Source organism: Henckelia pumila, chromosome 2 (genome assembly GCF_033568475.1).
Source record: "Henckelia pumila isolate YLH828 chromosome 2, ASM3356847v2, whole genome shotgun sequence".
Taxonomy (NCBI): domain Eukaryota; kingdom Viridiplantae; phylum Streptophyta; class Magnoliopsida; order Lamiales; family Gesneriaceae; genus Henckelia; species Henckelia pumila.
In genome coordinates, this window is record NC_133121.1 from 146,204,920 (window position 1) to 146,226,042 (window position 21,123).

The 21,123-nt window shown below is 38.9% G+C and overlaps 2 protein-coding genes across 2 annotated transcripts; one reads left to right on the plus strand and one right to left on the minus strand.

Moving 5' to 3' along the window:
- Positions 1-9,746: 9,746 nt before the first annotated feature.
- LOC140880978 (small ribosomal subunit protein eS24z) lies at positions 9,747-12,115 on the plus strand. Its single transcript, XM_073285899.1, has 6 exons — positions 9,747-9,881; positions 9,996-10,070; positions 10,188-10,229; positions 10,843-11,013; positions 11,471-11,557; positions 11,775-12,115. Exons 2-6 carry the CDS (start codon positions 9,999-10,001, stop codon positions 11,814-11,816), a joined length of 414 nt encoding a protein of 137 aa, XP_073142000.1. The 5' UTR covers positions 9,747-9,881; positions 9,996-9,998; the 3' UTR covers positions 11,817-12,115.
- Positions 12,116-12,412: 297 nt separating this feature from the next.
- LOC140880976 (late embryogenesis abundant protein D-34-like) lies at positions 12,413-13,550 on the minus strand. The gene is made up of 3 exons (XM_073285898.1): positions 13,173-13,550; positions 12,798-13,088; positions 12,413-12,698 (listed from the first exon to the last, which is right to left on the minus strand). Exons 1-3 carry the CDS (start codon positions 13,482-13,484, stop codon positions 12,543-12,545), a joined length of 759 nt encoding a protein of 252 aa, XP_073141999.1. The 5' UTR covers positions 13,485-13,550; the 3' UTR covers positions 12,413-12,542.
- Between the last annotated feature and the right edge of the window lie 7,573 nt (positions 13,551-21,123).

Here is a 21,123-nt window from a genome sequence, read left to right on the forward strand (position 1 = left end):
TTTTTATTATAAAATTATTTAAATAATAAATATCGATACCCTTTTAATTATTATAAAATTACTGATAGCATAAAACTAATAGAAATATTAATCTTGCTTTTATTGTTATTAGTTATTTGATTTATTAAAATAACTTATTTTAGTGATTAATAGTGTCGTCATTATTCAATCATCATCATTTATGTTTGATAATATTATTATTTTCATGTATTATTTTAGGTATTTTGTTTTTTTATAATAATAAAAAATATTTATTATTATTAAATATATAAATTTATATTATTTAAGCTAAATAAGAGAATTTTTTTTATAAATATAGAATAATGAGGAGTGAGAATGACTATTCGTCCATTCCTATTCAAAATGGATGGAATGACTCTTTCAATGAATATGAGATTCGCTTAGTGTAGATAATGAGATAAGAATGTTCATTTTATTCCTAGTCATCTTCTCTTATCAAGCATGTCCTTAATATTTTATATTAATATCGAGACAAGGATGGATCTATAGTACGGCTAAAGGGGTCATGTCCCTCCCAAAAAATTTTAGAAATCCTATTATTATATATGAGCTTTTTATGTTATTATATATATATATATATATATATATATATATTATAAAGTATTTAAAAATAATTACCATTTAAACAAACAACTTAATTGAATTATTATAAATAATTCTCGCCCTCCTCCTTTTCATTTTTTTTATTGCGTGCCTTGGGTTTAGCACCTTAATTAATCCATCTAAAATATTTTTTTAATTAGACAAATGTCAATGTGCTTAGTAAGTTAATTAACTCATCTACAATCATTTTTAATTTGACAAATTTCAATCTCTACTATTGAACTCAAATTGGATTTGTTGAGGTGACTGAACTTTTATCTTTTATGTATTGATTATTGACGTTAAGCGTAGACATCTTTCATAAACCAAAACTAACTTTTAAATTTTGTTGGAATATTCATAGTTCGGTGTTGACAAACTATGAAAAACAATAGGCAAAATCTTCATGAGAGCTGAACTTGTCAATGACCTCAACTGGAACTGAAGCTCTCAACTGGAACTGAATAGACTTGGTCCATATACTAAACTGTTTACCTAAACTGGACAAGTCAACTGAAGTTAGTAAACTGGTCAATCTGCTCGACTAGACAAGTTTATTCAATCGGACACTTTACCCAGACTGGACAGTCATCCAGACTGAATAAATCTATCTCAACTGAACCAGACAAGAAAACTGAAGTGAGCTTAACTAAATCTGATATAGTACATATCAGTTCACCAACATTTGAAAGATTATTAGTCGAAGCCAACAACCTTTGGATAAGGTTTCCCATACACTGTAGCAACTCAAAAATATGCAAGCACACAACTTTTTGTTACGAATGTTAGGGATTGTTAATGTTGAGAAAAGACAAGGCAACGACTTTTTTTTTTGAACGAACTTTTTGATTATTCTATCGTTGCATTCTCATCTATGAATAGGGACAAAGACCAGTTGAGAAAGCCCACGACTCAGGAAAAGAATTCTGCTATGTTAAGTCAACTGAAAGTTATTTTTGAAGAGTTCAAACTTACTTTAAAAAAACATATTGAGCCAAAAAAATCAAGCACATACATAGCGTTTTTATCATACCATTAAGGATCATTTTATGCAAAGAGATTGAGTTGTAATTACTTTGTTGTAATCCAATCGAGGCGTTGTAATTTATCAGTCGATGACTAATTTGTATTTTTGAAGTCTCAGAGTTTTAGTTTTGACGGTGTTTATGTCCAAAAAGTCCTAGTCTTGGAGTGGGGTGTTGCAGTGTTGTAATACTCAAAGTGTGACGTCTAAAATCCAATCTACTAAATCGCATGCATTAAATTTAATAAATATTATGATTATTATTTTTAGGTTTAATCGATTTAAATTCTTTATTTGAAGTATGTGCTAATAAAATATTTTTATTATTTATGATTTTGTTTTACTAACTATTTTGTTAATGTTTTGAAATGTTTAAGTTTATTTGTATAAATGATTTTATTGTGTAATTTAAATTGTTTTAATATTTTTTTAAAGGTTTAGGATTGCATATTTAAATGATTTTAACTATTTAGTTTATTCTTTTAAATGGTTTTAACTGTTTAGCCTATTTGTTTAAATATTTTTGAGTGTCCAAATTATTTATTTTAATTAGCCTAAGTTTAGCGATTAGTTATTTTAAATTATTTTAAGTTATTTTAAATGTTTAGTTTATTTATTTAAATTCTTTTTAATTGTCTAAATCATTTTAAATGTTTTAGACTTGTTTATTCAAACCTTTCTTTTTATTTGTCCAAATCATTTTAAAGGTTTTTATTTCCACTTGTGTATTTATTTAAATTGCTTTTAAACGTTAGTCTAGTTTGTTTAAATTATTTTAATTGATCTACTCGTTATTTAAATATTTTACTCGTTGTCGTGACATCAGAATATTTAATGTGTTAATTGCCTAAATATTTCATTTTTCTCGCGCATTAGAATTCATTATTTTTAACTTTTGTGAAAACTAGTATTTTTATTTCCGGTCTAGTAAAATTAATTTAATGTTTTAAATTAGGATTTTTAAGCTTGTATTTTTATTTAGTGCGATTTAATTTAAGTCCTAATTACTAGCATTGGTTTAACACTTTTTAAAAGTGTGTTGCACTTTTTCATGGAATTCCTGCACTCCCATTTTTCTAGGGTTTACCTATGCTAGCACTTGGACTCAAATATTTAATCCTAGCCACACCCACTCAAAAACCCACACAAACACACGCACATGCACACACACAAGAAGCCGACATTCCCTTGTTTCTCTCCCAAGCTCAATCCATCGGCTCCCTATTCCTCTTCTCTTCAAGCTTGCCGCCGCCAGCCACCTCTCTTCTCCGGCGAAACTCCACCATCGCGAGCTGAACGAGCTGGTGCATCCCTCTTGCAGCTCGGTTTCTGCTCATTCCAGCCCTTGGATCGATTTTCTTCAGCTCATTTGAGCTCGTGCACTTCGGTTTTAGCTAGGCAAGGATATGGTTTCTTTGCTTCACCTTGTAAACTATATATGTTGTGTGTTGCATTTTCTTGAAGCATTCGAATTTTTTTAAGAATATTACTGCTCTGTTCGAAAGTCATGTTTCCCCTGCCCTTCGATTTTAATTTCAGAAAATTCTTGCATTTTCACTTGGCTCGGTTTGCTGCTATAATTTATGGATTCATGTATTGCATTTGTTTGTTGGTTGTCCATAGCATGAGATCGAAATGTCCAGAAGTTTCATAGCATGTGTTCGAGAAATTCCAGATTTCTTTTATAAGCTTGTGGTTCGAATATTTCTCAGATGTTCTTCATGCTTTGAGTTCGTATGTTGGTTCAGAAATTGCCTTGGCTTGTGTTTGAACACTGTCCAGTCCATTTACTATTATGATGTTTGAATTGCTTTCAGTTTTCCCCTTGGCTTGTGTCATTCAAAAGTTTTAGAATTTATGTATAGCAAGTGTTCGAACCATTTCCAGATTTTTGCCTTCATGTTATGTGATCGAATTTTCAGATTTTTTATGGCTTATGGATCGATTCAAATTTCCAAATTATATACATCTTTGGGTTCGAACACTTGGTGTTTGTTGTGTTGATTAGGATGGTGATTTAGAGCTATCATGGATGATATGAAGTTCACATGGTAGCAACTAGGATGACGTGAAGTTAGCTTGTGGGATGGAGTTGAGGTGCATTCGAGTAATGAGGATGGTTGGGCTCGGTTATGATTGTGCCTAAGGCCTGCCCTTTTGAAGGAAGTTGAGCTGGGTTTTGGGTTGTTATGAGGTGAGTTTAAGGGGGTTTTGGGTGAGCTTAAATTTTGGTTATGATACCAAGATAATGGCTGGAGTTTGGGGACAAATAGATAGGTTTTTTGGAGTGAGTTTTGAAACAAGACATGAGCAGAATTTTGTTGGTGTGTGAACTGTCCGGAAACTATTTTTTTTAAAACAGGGATAAACTCGGGTTTTGGTCAAGGGCTCGGGTCTGAAACTTTTCCTAGATGTTGGGAATATGTCGGTTCAAGTGTAATTTAATTCGGTTAAGTTTTGGTCGAGTTCCAGATTTCTAATTGATTAGGTGCAGAATTTTTGAAGCAAAACAGGGCTGCTGCCCGGAATTGTGTTTTTTGTAAAATGATCGCTTAAGAAATAAATTCCGAGGATGATTTTTCTACTTAGTTCTAAGTGTCATGGAATCGTGGTTTCAAGCAGAATCCTTTTTGATTAAGAATTGAGCGAGTTACAAATTTTACAGGCGAACCGCTCCAATTTGTCTTAAGCGCTACACTATGGTTTAGTTTTCCCATCCTTTGGTTTGTCTCCTAAATCACCATCCCGATCATCCATGTGTGAGTCATATGCATGATTATCGATTAATATTTACATGTACGTCATATTTACATATGCATGCTAAGTCAATATTCAAGTATGAAAGAAAATATTTTTACAAACGAAGTGAGATGATTGTGACTAAATTTATTTACGTGTATGTGTGGGGTTGAGAGAAATCTTGGCCTCCCTTACCAAGTATGGGCAAGATGGGTTGGAAAATACCTGACCTTCTTGCGGCATTGTGCACTGCAGCCATGATCATGATCGAAATCACAGAGTCACAATTCAAGGATCTAAGTTCAAATATTTGTGACTATGTTCAGATCAGTTTATTCAGTTATTTATGTTTTACATAGCCATGCATATGTTTCATTCATGTTCACTCCATTTATTTAGAAATCATTCATTTAAGTTAAGGTCACAAAATATTTAATTATCAAGATATTTTTAATCTGTGTGTGCTTATATTTACGTAGTACTCGTTATTTCTTCCCATATTTTTGCTGAGTCTTTTAGATTCACTACACTTATTGTTTTCAGGTGTGGAGTATTTCATTTAGATCGAGGGGCAAGACTATCGAGTGGACTGCGATGCGGTCACGGCACATCCCTTCGACCTATGCTCGTCTTCCGCATATATAGTTACTAGAATTTATATGTTATGAAGCATTTATTTTGCTTATTTGTCAAATGTATATGTAATGTTTGATTAGAATTGTTTTGGGCATATAAATATTAGATTTTTAAATACTTTCGGATATTTGTTATGTCGAATCTCTTCCTTAGATTCTCGTTCTTTTCTCGGTTTTGTTTACTTGTGTCGTCGGTTGTTTATTTCTTTCATTTTATTTTGTTTGCTGTCTGAGACATGCGGATTTTCACTTAAACAAATAGGTCATGCCGAAATTTTTATAAATTTTTTTGAAAAATCCGCATTTTATTTAATTATTACTTATGTTGAGTCAGGATCGTTTCACAAAGGCCCCGTTTGGTAGACTGGATACTGGATAATTGCTTGATTAATAATTAATTAATCCCATGTTTGTATCGATTTTTGTACGTAGATTGTTAGCCAGATTGACTAAAAATCACTATATAACCTTGACTCCTTTTCGGCCTCATTTCACGTGGATAGTTTTTGTCCGTCGTCTACAGTGTCCAGGATTACACCAAGAATTTATCAAAATAACCCTTATTTAAATAATAATAAACCAAAGCACTTGCTTCTGTAAACTTAGAAATTTCTTCATTTTTCGAGCAAATTCATTCCAGATCTGAAAATATTCGAGCAATTTATTACACATCTGAAAAATTATCGCAAGTAAGTAAATTCATTCAAGATCTGGAAATCGTGTCTACAGTTCCATTAAGATTGAAGGAAGCCACAATGGAATTGTTGAATTCATTCTCGTCTTCTTCTTCGGATCTCGCAGGAGGGAAAATATGAAAGATACTTTTTTTTTGATAGAATATGAAATCTACTTACTGGATCTATTTCCTCTTTCCTTTCGTCAGTGAAGAAGATGGGATGGGAATATTGTTGTATATTGTAGTGGTGGGTCAGAGATTGGAGTTGCAAGTGATGGTATTTTGGTCATCAAATAAAATACATATTAGTCAATCTCACTTATAACCCACAAACCAAACATAACAATAACTATAAAATATTTTTTTATCAAACACTTATCAATCAATTTATTATTCATTTAGTTATTTCATCCTCATATCAAGCGGACCTAAAATTTTATAGTGAATCCTTCTGCCTTCATTCAGTGGAAGAAGGGGTCAAGCAGGAACAATGAGTCTCCGAACATCCAGAAATAAACACTTAATTTCTTTATGTTTCAGTATACTTCTCATATCAGTTTACTTATCAGTCCTACATACACAAGTCATTTGATACATGTTTAAATCTATCAGTTGACCTCCTTCCGCACAGACATAGACACAGACAGACACACACACACACAAATATTTGTTGGTCAATTGATATCGACTCAATCTACAAAATTAGCTGTGGAAAAAAATTAAAATTTTGAATTTAAATTAAATTTTAAAAATAAAATGGATCCATAAAAAATTAAGATTTTTATTAAATTTAAATTTAAATTTGATGACTGATCTCCATGGCCCTTGAAATTTTTTAAAACCTTATATTTTAATAGAAATACTCACACATATATTATTTATAGCATTCCAATATATCTTTATTGCTCGTAAATCCCATTATTTTACATTTGCTAAATGTTGGTGTCATTTCATTCTCAATTTTTTATTTTACATATTTTAAATACCCAAATAATTTTTTTATGAAACTAATGAACACAACACAAGTCTGGAGAGTGAAATTAGCAACCCTCACTGGAAAATGATAGCTCCGTCATCGTTACATATTATCTTCTCCTATTATAATTTATACGTCCCCAAACTTAACATTTTGGATTTGTCTCCTAAGGCCCTAACCAAGGAAATGACATTTCCTTGCTTGATATCTTATTTCACTCATAAATATTACGAGACTTGCCTTGTTGTTAGACAACATATATATATTCGATATATCATCTACAGAGAAATATAAACATCAAAATTTTACACTATTGCAAAAACGTTATATCTCCGTAACAATAAAACCAAGTTTAAGTATTTATAGTTTCTTAATAAAATATGTTGAAAGATTAGATCACCGTTTGATCAATGATAAAGGATGTTCGAGTTAAAAGATTAGATCACCGTTTGATCAATGATAATGTATTAGATTTTCAAACATGATAAGAAAAATGTCAAGTACTATTTATTATACAAAGATGAGTTATTCTATTATATTTCCACTAGTACATAGTACAGAAAGTGGACAAGGGACAAATAGCCTATCAAATCGTTAAACGTCAATGTTCTTATAACTTGATCTTGATTTGTGCAATATCTTGCAAAACTGTACTTGCAAAAAAGGCTTTAAGAACAAGCTCCTTAAAAAAGAATTGGGATATACATAGGCATATAGTCATTGTATGGCTAACTCATGAGACCAATTAATTACTTTTCTTGTGGTGGTATCACAATAACCACTGCGCTTATTTGGGGTGAAAGAAAACCCCAATTAGTGTCAATGATAAACAAATTAAAGCCTTGTTAAAGAATTTACCTATAAAAGCAAGCCAACTCGATCAAACCCAAAAACCCTTCAAAATAGAGTGTTGAATTTGTCAATTGACTACAGAGATCAATTAGGAACTAATGTATATTTAACTCCCGTTAGATAGTATGAAAATGCATGTAATGATAATTTGAAAAGGACATCACACCAAAACAAAAGACGTTTCTATTAGGACATGATGTCTGCAAGCTTAATGGATTAAATTACACAACAAGAGGGATGATGTGTAATTTTCACCCATAGGGAAAACCTACAGTGGCATAACAAACAATCATATTTTAAGCGAGGAGTTTGACTTCTCGTCGACACCTTTCAGCAGCTCATATGTCTCAAAATTGAGTTTTTTCGTCATTGTTTTCTTGATATACTTGATTTAATTTTAATTTCATCTCTATTAATCTCTGTTTTTTAATAATATTTTCATTTCTATAAGATAGATTTCTTATTGCCGTTTTAAAAATTTTTCAGCTTTGTGATATTGCTTATTTTAAAAGTAACTGCATTGTGCTGATCATATGTCGCTGATATGATGTCATATTGAAAATAAATTTGGATTGTGATATCAGTCAAATATTTTTAAATCTTAAGTACGATTTCATACAAAAAATATTGAATATCTTATTAATGAAAAGCTTTGTAAAAGTATAATGACCAAATATCTTATTCATCTTTTTAATTCTTATGCATTATTTTTTGTTCTTCGTTAAAAATTATAGTGCGGGTGGATTTCGAATCCTAGTGCCAATGACATCGGTCGTGGATTCTCATATAAAAAACAATCAATTTTATGATATTAAATTAAAATATATTGATAAAAAAAAGTTTGGAAGGGTATGCTGGTCCTGTACCCTATTTACCCTATTTTGCTATGATAGTATATAAATGTACTCATCGGTGTTTATTATATTCTTGCCTTCTTGGATTAATATTAAACCCTTATAACTTCCTCCGGACCTTCACCTAACTTCAAACTCGGAGACTCACACTTCTCCTGATCATGGGCTGGCTTCGTTCATTTCTATCTCCTCTGAAGAAGTTCTGGGGCCGTATACGCGTAAAACGAACACGTCCGTAAATTCAACCAAAGTATATATCTTGAATTCATCGCTTTTTGTATCAATTTCTCATACAATCTCGATTCAATATTTATCTCGCAGGTAGAGGAATATATACGCTGTACGAAGATGTTAAGTCGTGTTCGTGTGAAGATGTTCACGCATTGTGGATGCTGGTGGTTGACTCTTCGGAAACAAACATGAATCAATGATAAGTCATGTGCTTGGATGAATGTTAATGTAGCCAATTAGAGATCCATAGAATATATAATGAATGCTTGCCTTTAATTACCATATACGCCTTCATTGTATAAAATGACGAAATTAAACATAAATCCAAAGTTTTTTTTTTAAACATATATTTACGATAAAGCTGTTCTCTATTGTTTCCAAGAAAATGTTTGCCACGAACATGTAACATGTTTAGTTGATGGATTCATGTTGGAGGCTTCTAGAATTGGGATTAAGTTCATTTGTTTTGGACAACATCGGGTATCATATCGTTGAAATTTGTCCCACATCGGTTGGACAGAACACGATTCTCTCCCTTCAACTAGCTAGTTTTTTGAGTTGAGTTAGGTCCAAGTTCACCTTTTTTAACATCCGTTGACATCAAATCCAGTTTGTCTTATCCTCGTGTCTGGTTTGAGTTGAGTGAGAGTGAATGTTTGATCTATTATATTTATAATTTTTCCTATTGATAGTTTCTCGAATGAAACACCGGATTTGCCTAGTGAAGAGGGTATGATCAGTTCCATGGTCAAAAGAAAAGTTTTTTGTTTGAATTTTTTTTTTCTATTAATAATTGTACATGATAAAACATATGATCAGTTCCATGGTCAAAAGAAAAGTTTTTTGTTTGAATTTTTTTTTTCTATTAATAATTGTACATGATAAAACACTATTATATACACTACGATTAATATAGTATTAAACCCATGACGAACTTCAACCAACAGCTCGGACCTCGGAGCCTCGGACGGACCATAACTTAAAATTACATATTTTTATATAAAATAAATAAATTATACATATACAGAGCAATGGGCCATATATAAATCTGTTGATTGAATAATGGACCATCATAATGTTAAATTATGTTGAAATATTCGGGTCTGGCCTGTTAATCATATTGGGCCAAAGTTTACTGAGCCCATTTACTCCACCATTTACGAAAACCCTAGACCTAGAAAAAGCTTCCCCCTCACTCCCGGGGAAAGCAGGAAAACGCCTCACGAGCACGCACAGAACTCAGCTTCTCAAGAGCATCGGCACGAGGCGGGAGTGCGCATCATCAGAAACCGTAATTTTTGCGCATTCACTTGCGATTCTCTCCTACTTATGATTTCAGTGTATATGTACTGATAGATCGAGATGATTTTGTATGATAACATAGATGGAGTTTTTGGTTTTGCAGAAAATGGCGGACAAGGCAGTGACGATTAGAACAAGGAAGTTCATGACAAATCGCCTTCTTTCCAGGAAACAATTTGTATGCTTGTGAATTTTATTATTATTATTTTCTCTTTTTTTTGCTTTTGCAATTTTGTGTTTCAGAAAGTTTTTACATTTGCTTGTTTATTTTATTTTATTTTTCACTTATTTTCAGATCATTGATGTGTTGCATCCAGGGAGGCCCAATGTTTCTAAGGTGTGATTTCCAGTTGCATTCATTTTTTGAACTGGACTTTTATACTGTTTGCGTTGTTTTGCTAAATTATCTGGGGACAATGGGATTTATGTGATACTGAATTCTCTTTAAGAGTCCTATGTGAATGTAGTGATACAACCTTGTGATTTATTGATTAATTTTTTCATTTCAAGACGTGGAGGCTCCCGAAATGATAGACTTGGAGAAGAGTTGTGAATCTTTTGCTATTTTGTTCACAACACACTATTGCTAGTAATAAATGGTGCTCTCTAGAATTTCTATCAAAATGTGATAAAATTTAAGTTTTCAGGATGATTTGGATTTGAGGGAACACTAGAGGGGGAAGGATTTGAAATGACTCCGATGAATTTACCACAATGGTTCAAAAAAATAACTAACTGAGATAGAAAATGTAGAACGTCGTTATAATTTTGGACGTTGGAATTTTGGTATTCTTGGTCAAATAATGTTCTTTTTGCTGCAAATTAAAAATAATACTAATTTGCTTTATTAGTGCAAATATGCAGAACAAAAAAAGTTTGTTATTAAAATTATTTGTGTTTTTGTAAATTTGTGAGTTATCTTTTTGTTCCTGCTTGTCATGCCATTGAAGGCTGAGTTGAAGGAGAAATTGGCGAGGATGTATGAGGTGAAGGATCCCAATGCCATCTTCGTATTCAAATTCCGGACTCACTTTGGAGGAGGGAAATCCACCGGGTTTGGCTTGATCTATGATTCTGTTGAAAATGCGAAGAAGTTTGAGCCCAAATACCGACTCATCAGGGTAATTCATCCGCTATTTAGCTACTTTTAGTCCTTTCGATTAATTTCTGGAATTGATTTAACATTTCTAAAAAGTATTTCTTTGAATTTAAAGCTCTGTTGTTGGCAGTCATGATTTCTAGAACTTTTAGTTTCTAGCTATTTTGAAGCTGCTGTCTTTTGACATTAGCTGCCTGATACTCTTAGATTTCGATTTTGTCATCACGTGGAAGTGAACATTACGAGATTCATACGGCTTATTGTCCATCTTAGCTCTTATATTTCTTTGCCTCCCACTCACAAATTATTGTTGCCGTTGATTGTCCTGAAAAGGCTAGAAATCTTTCTAGATTTCAGCGTGTTTAAAGGTTATTAAAATCTATCATGGTATTGGAACGAAGCATTGATTCATTTACGAGGGAACATTGTGACAGAACTGCCAATGCCTCTGATTAAATATCCGAAACATTTGCTTGCAGAATGGCCTTGATACCAAGGTCGAGAAGTCAAGGAAGCAGATGAAAGAAAGGAAGAACAGAGCAAAGAAGATTCGTGGTGTTAAGAAGGTACAATTATGTGTCATACAATCAAGATTATTTATCTACTTCATGTACCTAGGCAGCTTGAGAAATTGACATATAAAAAGGGCCTTGCTCAATCTTTTTTAAGCCTTGAAGCTGTTCTGCCCCTGCAACCATCTTTCCTGGAGTACAAAGTACCCTTGTTACAGAAATGTATATTAAGTTACTTTTGCTAACCATGGGTTCGACTAAATTTGTGCAGACTAAGGCGGGTGACGCAGCTAAGGCTGGCAAGAAGAAATAAGCCTCCGAGAGCTTTTGTGCCTTCTGGATTAGAAACCGGGAAGATTCTCATACAATGTCTTGTTTTTGTTTTAGCAGTGATAGTGTTGCATCACTTTGGGATCTTGTTTGATTAAAATTTTCATAGCTGAGAATCTTCTTCTCAGAGTCTTTGTAGAAGAGACCGCTTAAGCTCGTTCCTCTTTCAGGTCGTCCTGATAGTTGCGTTATTTTGGGAGCACGGTTAAAGATTCGGATATTATTTGTTTCTACACATTATCTGATTATTTTTTCACCAAATGATGTGCAGCAAAGAACATATATTTTCTATAGATTCAAATTACGTATAACATACAACAATATAAAATTTGCGTGCCTATTACCGAAGTGTGTCTTATAATAACATATAAACATAGGACTCGAAGAACTAATGTGATGGTATAGTGCGAAAATTACTTGTCCTATTGAATGCAGCTACTTGTTCGCCATCTAAATCTATCGAGCGTCGGTGTTACTGTTTGGCTTTTGTAATGTGCTGCACACTTGGAATTTCTCAAACATTCTGGTGCATTATCACAACCTCCGGCTACGTGGTGATGTATGTTAAAGACTTCATGATTAGATTTAATATTTTATTACTAACAAGCATCAACTCAAAATGTCATTTATTTCCATATTATTATACACATACGCATACACAACGTTAGTTCCTCTCAAAATAACTACATCAAAATTCAAAAACCACTCGTTACTGTTGGTTAAGCCTCGCTGCAGCCACCATGGACGCGGCCACGCCTCCAGGGTGCGCGGCCATATCCGGCGTATTGATTATCTCAGCCTGTATCACTCCCTCCGCATCTTCTCTCGTCACAGCTTTATCACCACTCAGTTTCTGGGTCGCATCCTATAAATCACACAGCAAAACAATAAATCTAACCAAAACATAAATGAAAAAAAAAAAAAAAACAATATTACAGTATTTGTTTTGAGTACGAAATTTGACCATTAAAATGTCTTCAAGCGTGGTTTTGCCCTCATCCCCTGCTATCCGTGCATTGTGTGCGGCGGCTGATTTGGCCTCTGCTCCTAAGCCTCCAGGCACGACATGGCCCAACCCAGTGGCCCTAACCTCCGCAGTCTGTATTGCGGCGGCGTCGCTTTCGTCAACAGGTTTGTCTCCAGCTGAGATGGCCGTGGCCTCCAGTGCTTCTCCGATGGTACATTCGTCGGGGTCCACATCTGATGAAGGATCAGCCATCGTCACTTCCCTTGGCTGCCCATATCGCCCCACAATCTGCAGATTGTTCAGTTCGATAAAAAAAAAAAACAAATTCATGTATAACAAAGAACTATAAAATGGCTAGATTAATATTTATACTTGTCCTCCGACGGCTTCCGTTATGACACGATAGCCATCGACATCGGTTTCTGACACGGCAGCTCCGTGTTCGCTCATGATGCCAGTCATGTCGTTGTGGCCGACCAAGCCTCGTCGCTCATTCCAGCTGGAAGCCGATTGCATGGTAGCCCCCACACCACCCTTGGGGGTCTCGCCGAGCACCATGTTCTCGGCGGCCTGCATGGTGGCGGCGTCCTGTGGTGCGATGGGTGTCCGAGATAGTTGACCGGAGACGTGGAAAACGTCTCCATACTTGACAGCTTCCGGCCTCTGTGGTTGCTGCTGACTCATGATCGATCGAATTGGGATTAACAGAATAGAGATTGAAGAAGTATGTGGAGAATATATTTTGTTGTCCAAGATAATGGTGGATGAGTATATATATACATAGAAAGCGTGCAAGGCGGTGACAGCAGGGGAAGGTAGATGGGAACACGTGTTGGGCTTGCACAGATAGCATGACACCGTGTGCCTGTGCTAAAAGTGGAGTGGAGGGAGGGATACAATAAAATATAGGGAAATGATATATGTATATGTTAGATTTATATATTGGGTTACACATTACACGTGAAATTACAAAATTATCCTTTTATTTGATTTGAAAAAAATCTTTTTAAAATACATTAAATATATTTATGTAATTTCAAGTGCAACGTAACCCAACGTATAACCCTCCGTGTACACGTAACATCACCCTAAAATAAAATGTTGTCTCGCACACATCTCCAAGATTTGCAAAAGACTCCGTTGGTTGGGTTAACTTTGAATTCGCAACCAATTTTGCCGGATAAATTTCAATTTCAACGGTTAGTTAATCCACCAAAACAAAAGAAAATATTTTTTTAAAAAATGATGTTGGAATATATATATTTACAGATTACGAAGAATTCGCAATACATGAAAAAATAAAGTAAAAGATCTAAAAATATAGAATGATAATGTGAAATGGAAAATAAATTGAGTTTGAATCTAGAATGATAATGTGAAATGGAAAATATATTGAGCTTATTATTGTTATTATTATTATTGATGATGGTTTATCAAACCGGGGCCCGGGTTGTCAGGGTAGTGAAGTGGGCCTGACGTGATGACCGGGGTAGTAGGTGTAAAATATGGTTTGTCCCTCCTGGATCGAAGTGATCTGCTCACAAGGGAAAAGAATGAAAGCACGTTAGTGGGGCGCCGGAAGGTTTTCCGGCGGGGCCACTCCGATGCTTAAGTCAGACTTAGAAATAGAGTGGGCTTTTAGGAAAAATGAGTATAGTGCTTTGGGATTTTAGATGAACATACCTCTACAAATGCCCGGACTAGGTATTTATAGGCCTTGGAGTGAGAGAGTCACTCCGCATTTCCAGGGTAGTGGCCACGATCTGGATCGTGGGTGCAAGAGTTACCCACGTTTACCTGTGACGCACGATGGAGCCGGAAGGCTCGGGATTATGGCAGTCGTGGGGATCATGCCCTTGAGACATGGGCTTTGTCTAAGTCATGCAGATCTGGTCTCCCGGGATTCTGAAGCTCCTAGCCTGCTTTAATACAGCCCTGACTCCCCTGGCCTTTCCTGGCCCTGCCACCCCTGGCTTACCAGGGTATCACTACTCCTCCCAAAAATAGTCGGGCTAGAGTCTTACTCGCTGTCCTGACTAACAGCCCTGCTACCCTTGCTTTAATACAGCCCTGACTCCCCTGGCCTTTCCTGGCCCTGCCACCCCTGGCTTACCAGGGTATCACTACTCCTCCCAAAAATAGTCGGGCTAGAACCATGTTCGCTGCCCTGACTAGCATCCCTGATGCTTCTGCTTTTCCTTAGCCCTGATACCCCTGACTTCCCGGGATATCACCACTCCTCCCTAAAAATAGTCGGGCTAAAACCCTGTTCGCTGTCCTGACTAGCATCCTTGATGCTTCTGCTTCTTCTTAGCCCTGATACCCCTGATTTCCCGGGGTATCACCATTCCGTGGGGCTTTAAACAAATTGTGAAATTTTGTTAAATGCTGTAGGGCTGACGTCAGCCCTAGAATTTGAAGTGACGGGCAGGTGTCAGTGGACGTTACTTGTCCTTTCAACTGCCCGCATGATCATTACGCTGCCCGGTTCAACTTCCCAAGCTCCTCCTTACCCTCCGATCATCTTTAAATCTACGGCCTGGATGTAAGTTCTTCACCTATAAATACCAAACCCCTTCCTTCATTTTTTACTTTCTCTGTTCACGCATTCCTTCCCTACTTCTAAGTTTCTCCGGGTCCGGCAATTCTGCATTTGAAGCTTATTTCTTACAGCCCTTGTTCGTGCTCCGTCCTTTTTCTGTAAGTTTTTACTCTACCTTATACTCAGTGTCCCCTTCTTTTACCTTGTCGTCTTCCCAAAAAATGTCGGAATCTACCTCTTCTACATCTGGTGCCAATGCTCGTGGCTCTGCTAGTGTAGAGTCCGCGGCCCTATGCCATGATTCTCCACCCCCTGTCACTTCTGGTGTCCAACCGAGATTAGCCCCTTCCTCCTCTCGTCCAAAGAAGGCCCAAACTGGGACTTCTAAGGATAAAGGCAAAGCTAAAGCTTCTGCTTCTAACCCTCTTCTTCCTTTACCCAAACCAAACCCTGAAGGTCCCTGGTTCTCCCAATTTACCAGTACCCTACGCCCAGAATCCATAGAGGAGCTTCGAGTTATGGGTAACATCCCTCCTGCGTATTCTATTCTTATTCCCGGGCCCCTGGGCCGGGCTGACCATCCGCCCGAGGGGTTTTATACCTTCTTCAGGGAACAGCTCAAGAACGGGCTTCGTTTCCCTGTTCATCCTTTCTACTATAAAATTGCTGCTTTTTACAAGGTTCCTCTGAACCAATTTCATCCAAATGCTTTTCGCATGATGGCTGCCACTTACGTCCTTTTCAAAGCAAACAATTTGGCCATCACCCCTCTCGTCTTTCACTATTATTATGCCTGCCGTTTCACTGAAATGGCCTTCTCTTTGAATGCACGGCAAAATGCCCGCTTTCTAGATGACACCCCTTCCTCTTGGAAGGGATGGAAAGAAAGGTTCTTTTATGTTCAGCTTCCTGGCGCCCGAACCAGACCTACCCAATTCTTGACAGCCCTTCCTCTTCAGCCCGAACTCCCTAAGAATTATAAACTGGAAGAACCCTATCTCCGATCTCAAGAGCTAGTGGAAAACCAGAAGTTTCCTTCAGCCCCTCTCCTGGAGGAGAAAAGTTTGAATGATTACGGGTTGGGTCCCCGGGTAGGTGATCCGGTAGACCGGATTATTGATGAGTATGATGACTCGGCCCCGGTCTCTGGTATGCTTTACCGTTATCATGTACTTGCTTCTCTTACATGCTGTTACTAATATTCCAACTTTCTTCCTTGATGTTTTGTACAGCTGAACCAGCCCCGAAGAAGAAAAAATCCCGACTAATGAAGCAGGCTTTCGCTCAAAAATGGGCAGCCGAGAAGGCAGCAGCTGCCCAAGAGAAAGAAGGGGCCCGGGCTGCGGATGCGGCTAGGAAAGCCAGAGTCCTTCAATTGGCAGAGGAACGCAGGGCCCAGCAAGCTCAGGGTCAGGAGATTGCTACTGCTGTTACCATCCCCGTAGCCTCCGCTCCTTTACCCTCTGTTGATCCCTTTCTGGTCCCACCTGTGGAGACCGGGGTGGCGAATGATCAGGCCTTTTTTACTGCGGGTCCTTCCTCTCCGTTGACGCGGAAGAGGAAGGCTATAGAGGAGCCAGAAATGGTCATTCTCAGCGACCGGAAGAGGTGGCTCCCCTTTCCCCCTCCTTCCAGCCCTTGGCCCCATTTTACCAGGCCGCGCCGGGCTCAAGCCCTCCAGGTGCCAAGGAAAGTATATTCCAGGCCGGCGCCTCTGGTCGAGGAGTGATGTTATTAAAAGACCTCCTGACTCCTGCGGAGCAAAACCATCTCTACCACCGGGGCCCCAATGCTAAATATTTTGAAGGCACCAATCGTATTCTATCCGTAAGTTTTCTATTTCTAAGTTTAATGGTATTCCTCTTTTCCTTTCTGACACCTATGCTTTCAGGGACTGCATATGCTGATGGACAGCTATGAAGATGCAACCCGATTTGGTCTGATCGAAACAGATCAGGCACATGTGGAGGCTGAGAGGTCCCGTGCTGCTGCGGAGGAAAATAAAAGACTGGAGCAAGAGCTGCTGATGATGAGGCAGACTCATGATCAAGTGGTGTCCAGCCTCCAGTCTGCTCTAGGGACGGCTGAACAAGCTCTTCACTCTGCTCAAGTGAATCTTGAACGTGCTGAGACCGATCTTGGGCAAACCCGAGATGCTCTGATCGTGGCGGAGAGCCAAGCTACAGAAGCTCAAATTGAGGCAGCTCTTGCGAAGGACAAGGCTGAGAAGGCTGTGTCCGCACTGGAAAGCCGCCTGAAATCAGAAGAAGAGCTGAAGGCCTCTTTCCTTTCATCTGCCGAATTCCAAGAAGCGGTAGTGGACAAGTCATACTCCTTTTTCCAGACCGGCTTTTACAAGTGTCGAGATCAATTTGAAGAGGTCGGCCTGTGGTCTTCTGATAAAGGGATTTCTCGGATTTGGACAAGGCCATTGACTCTCTTCCTAGTGCCCAAGGAGCTGAAGATGCAGAGACGGCCCCGGCTAAAGGAGCTCTGACAACGGAAGACGGGAGCCCTTCTGATAACCCCGCAGTTTGAAATATTTTTTGTAATTGGGCCGTAAGAGCCCCACCTCTTGTAATCCTTTATTATTAATGATATTCCCAACTTCTTCATTGTGTGATGTATTGAATATTTGAATCCTTCCCCACCATAACAGAACAAAGCTTGTCTGTCTTTGGGTTCCACTGGGTGCCAGGACCTGGAACCTCCCAGGCTTATATATGCCTTGGGATAAAAATGGGTGCCAGGGCCTGGAACCTCCCCGGCTTATATAATGCAAGGGCTTATATATGCCTTGGGCTTAGATAATGCCAAGGGCTTATATATGCCTTGGGCTTAAGATGGGTGCCGGGGCCTGGAACCTCCCGGACTTATATAATGCCAAGGGCTTATATATGCCTTGGGCTTAAGATGGGTGCCGGGGCCTGGAACCTCCCGTGCTTATATAATGCCAAGGGCTTATATATGCCTTGGGCTTAAGATGGGTGCCGGGGCCTGGAACCTCCCGGGCTTATATAATCCAAGGGCTTATATATGCCTTGGGCTTAAGATGGGTGCCGGGGCCTGGAACCTCCCGGGCTTATATATGCCTTGGGCTTAAGATGGGTGCCGGGGCCTGGAACCTCCCGGGCTTATATAATGCCAAGGGCTTATGTATGCCTTGGGCTTAAGATGGGTGCCGGGGCCTGGAACCTCCCGGGCTTATATAATGTCAAGGGCTTATATATGCCTTGGGCTTAAGATGGGTGCCGGGGCCTGGAACCTCCCGAGCTTATATAATGCCAAGGGCTTATATATGCTTGGGCTTAAGATAGGTGCCGGGGCCTGGAACCTCCCGGGCTTATATAATGCCAAGGGCTTATATATGTCTTGGGCTTAAGATGGGTGCCGGGGCCTCGAACCTCCCGGGCTTATATAATGCCAAGGGCTTATATATGCCTTGAGCTTAAGATGGGTGCCGGGGCCTGGAACCTCCCGGGCTTATATAATGTCAAAGGCTTATATATGCCTTGGGCTTAAGATGGGTGCCAGGGCCTGGAACCTCCCGGGCTTATATAATGCCAATGACTTATATATGCCTTGGGCTTAAGATGGGTGTCGGGGCCTGGAACCTCCCGGGCTTATATAATGCCAAGGGCTTATATATTCCTTGGGCTTAAGATGGGTGCCGGGGCCTGGAACCTCCCGGGCTTATATAATGCCAAGGGCTTATATATGCCTTGGGCTTAAGATGGGTGCCGGGGCCTGGAACCTCCCGGGCTTATATAATGCCAAGGGCTTATATATGCCTTGGGCTTAAGATGGGTGTCGGGGCCTGGAACCTCCCGGACTTATATAATGCCAAGGGCTTATATATGCCTTGGGCTTAAGATGGGTGCCGGGGCCTTGAACCTCCCGGGCTTATATAATAAAAAACCTTCTTTAATGAATAAACTCCTTCATTAATAAACATCGAATACAAAACACTACATAAAATATTTCTTCAAATGTAAAGCATTCCATGGTCGTTTGAGGGGGCGTCCCTGACTATCCTGTAGGTACCAAGTATTAGCACCGACCTTTCTGATAAGCTTGTATGGCCCCTCCCATCGGGCATCTAGCTTCCCCACTTCCCCCGCTGGATTAACTCTCTTCAATACTAACTCTCCTTCCTGTAATTCCCGAGGTTTGACTTTTCGATTATAGGCTCTCATCACCCGAGCTCTATAAGCCTCCATTCTACGAGCTGCTTTCTCCCTTCGCTCTTCAATGAGATCCAATTCTTGTGCCCGGGCTCCTTCTTCCGTATCCTCATATGCCCTAATCCGAGCTGAAGGTTGTCCAATCTCTACTGGCAGAATAGCCTCCGAACCATATAACAGGCTAAAAGGTGATTCCTGTGTAGCCGTATGAGGAGTGGTTCGATAGGCCCACAACACACTTGGGATCTCCTCAACCCAATCTTTTCCCATTCCATGCAACCGAGCCTGTAAAGATCGAACAATAGTATGGTTGGTCACTTCTGTTTGACCATTACTTTGAGGATAGGCGACCGAGGTGAAGGCCTGCTTAATGTTCATCTCGGCACACCAATCTGCCAATTTCTGCCCCTGAAACTGCCTACCATTATCCGAAACCAACTTCCTTGGGAGCCCAAACCGGCACACTATGTTCTTCCACAAAAACTTCATCACTTCGGCTTTTGTTATTTTTGCCAAAGGCTCTGCCTCCACCCACTTGGAAAAATAATCAACGGCTACCAGCAATAACTTCTTCTGTGCCCGGGCTTGTGGAAAAGGTCCTACTATGTCCGGACCCCATTGGTCAAAGGGGCACGATGCCCATACGGGATTCAAGCTACTTGCTGGGCTATGCTGTATATTGCCGAACCTCTGACATCCTTCACAAGATCGGGTAATTTTAGATGCATCAGCCTGTAAAGTGGGCCACCAGTATCCGGACAACAATACCCTTCGGACCAGACTCATAGACCCTCCATGGTTTCCACAACATCCCTCGTGCACTTCCCGCAAGACATATTCTGTTTCCCCTTCCCCCAAGCATTTGAGCAAAGGGCCCTGATAGGAACGCCTATAAAGCCTTCCTCCTAAAATAGCAAATCTGGCTACCTGTCTTCGTATGACCCGGGCTTGTCCTCTGTCTTCCGGGAGATCCCCATGGGTAAGGTACTTGACCATCGGGGCCATCCATGTATCTTCTCGGAGGACCGGCTCCCGAGATTCTATGGCAGCCACCATTTCCCTCTGTACCAGGGATTCTTTACCATCATTTTCCCCAATGATCGCTCTTTTAGCCAAGGCGTCTGCTTCCCTATTTTCTTCCCGGGGTATCTGCTCTATACTCCAAGTAGTGAAACTGGCCCCAAGTTCTTCAATTATCTTAAAATATTTTATCAATTTCTCCTCTCGGGTACAGAAGGTCTTCTTTACCTTGAACAACCAACTGTGAGTCAGAATATATTATAATATGACTTACCCCGATTTCCCGAGCCCGTTGCATCCCAGCTATCACAGCCTCATATTCAGCTTCGTTGTTGGAGGCCTGAAAATCCAGCTTTACGGCTATCTCGATTTTCTCCTGGGTAGGTGAGATCAGGATGACCCCTACACCACTGCCTCCAACACCACTGGCTCCATCTACAAAAACCCTCCATACTTCCTCTTGGCCAAAAGTGGCCACCTCTGTCAAAAAATCGGATAAATCTTGGGCTTTGATGGCTTTACGCGGCTGGTATTCAATGTCATATTCTCCCAACTCCACCGACCATTTTACAAGACT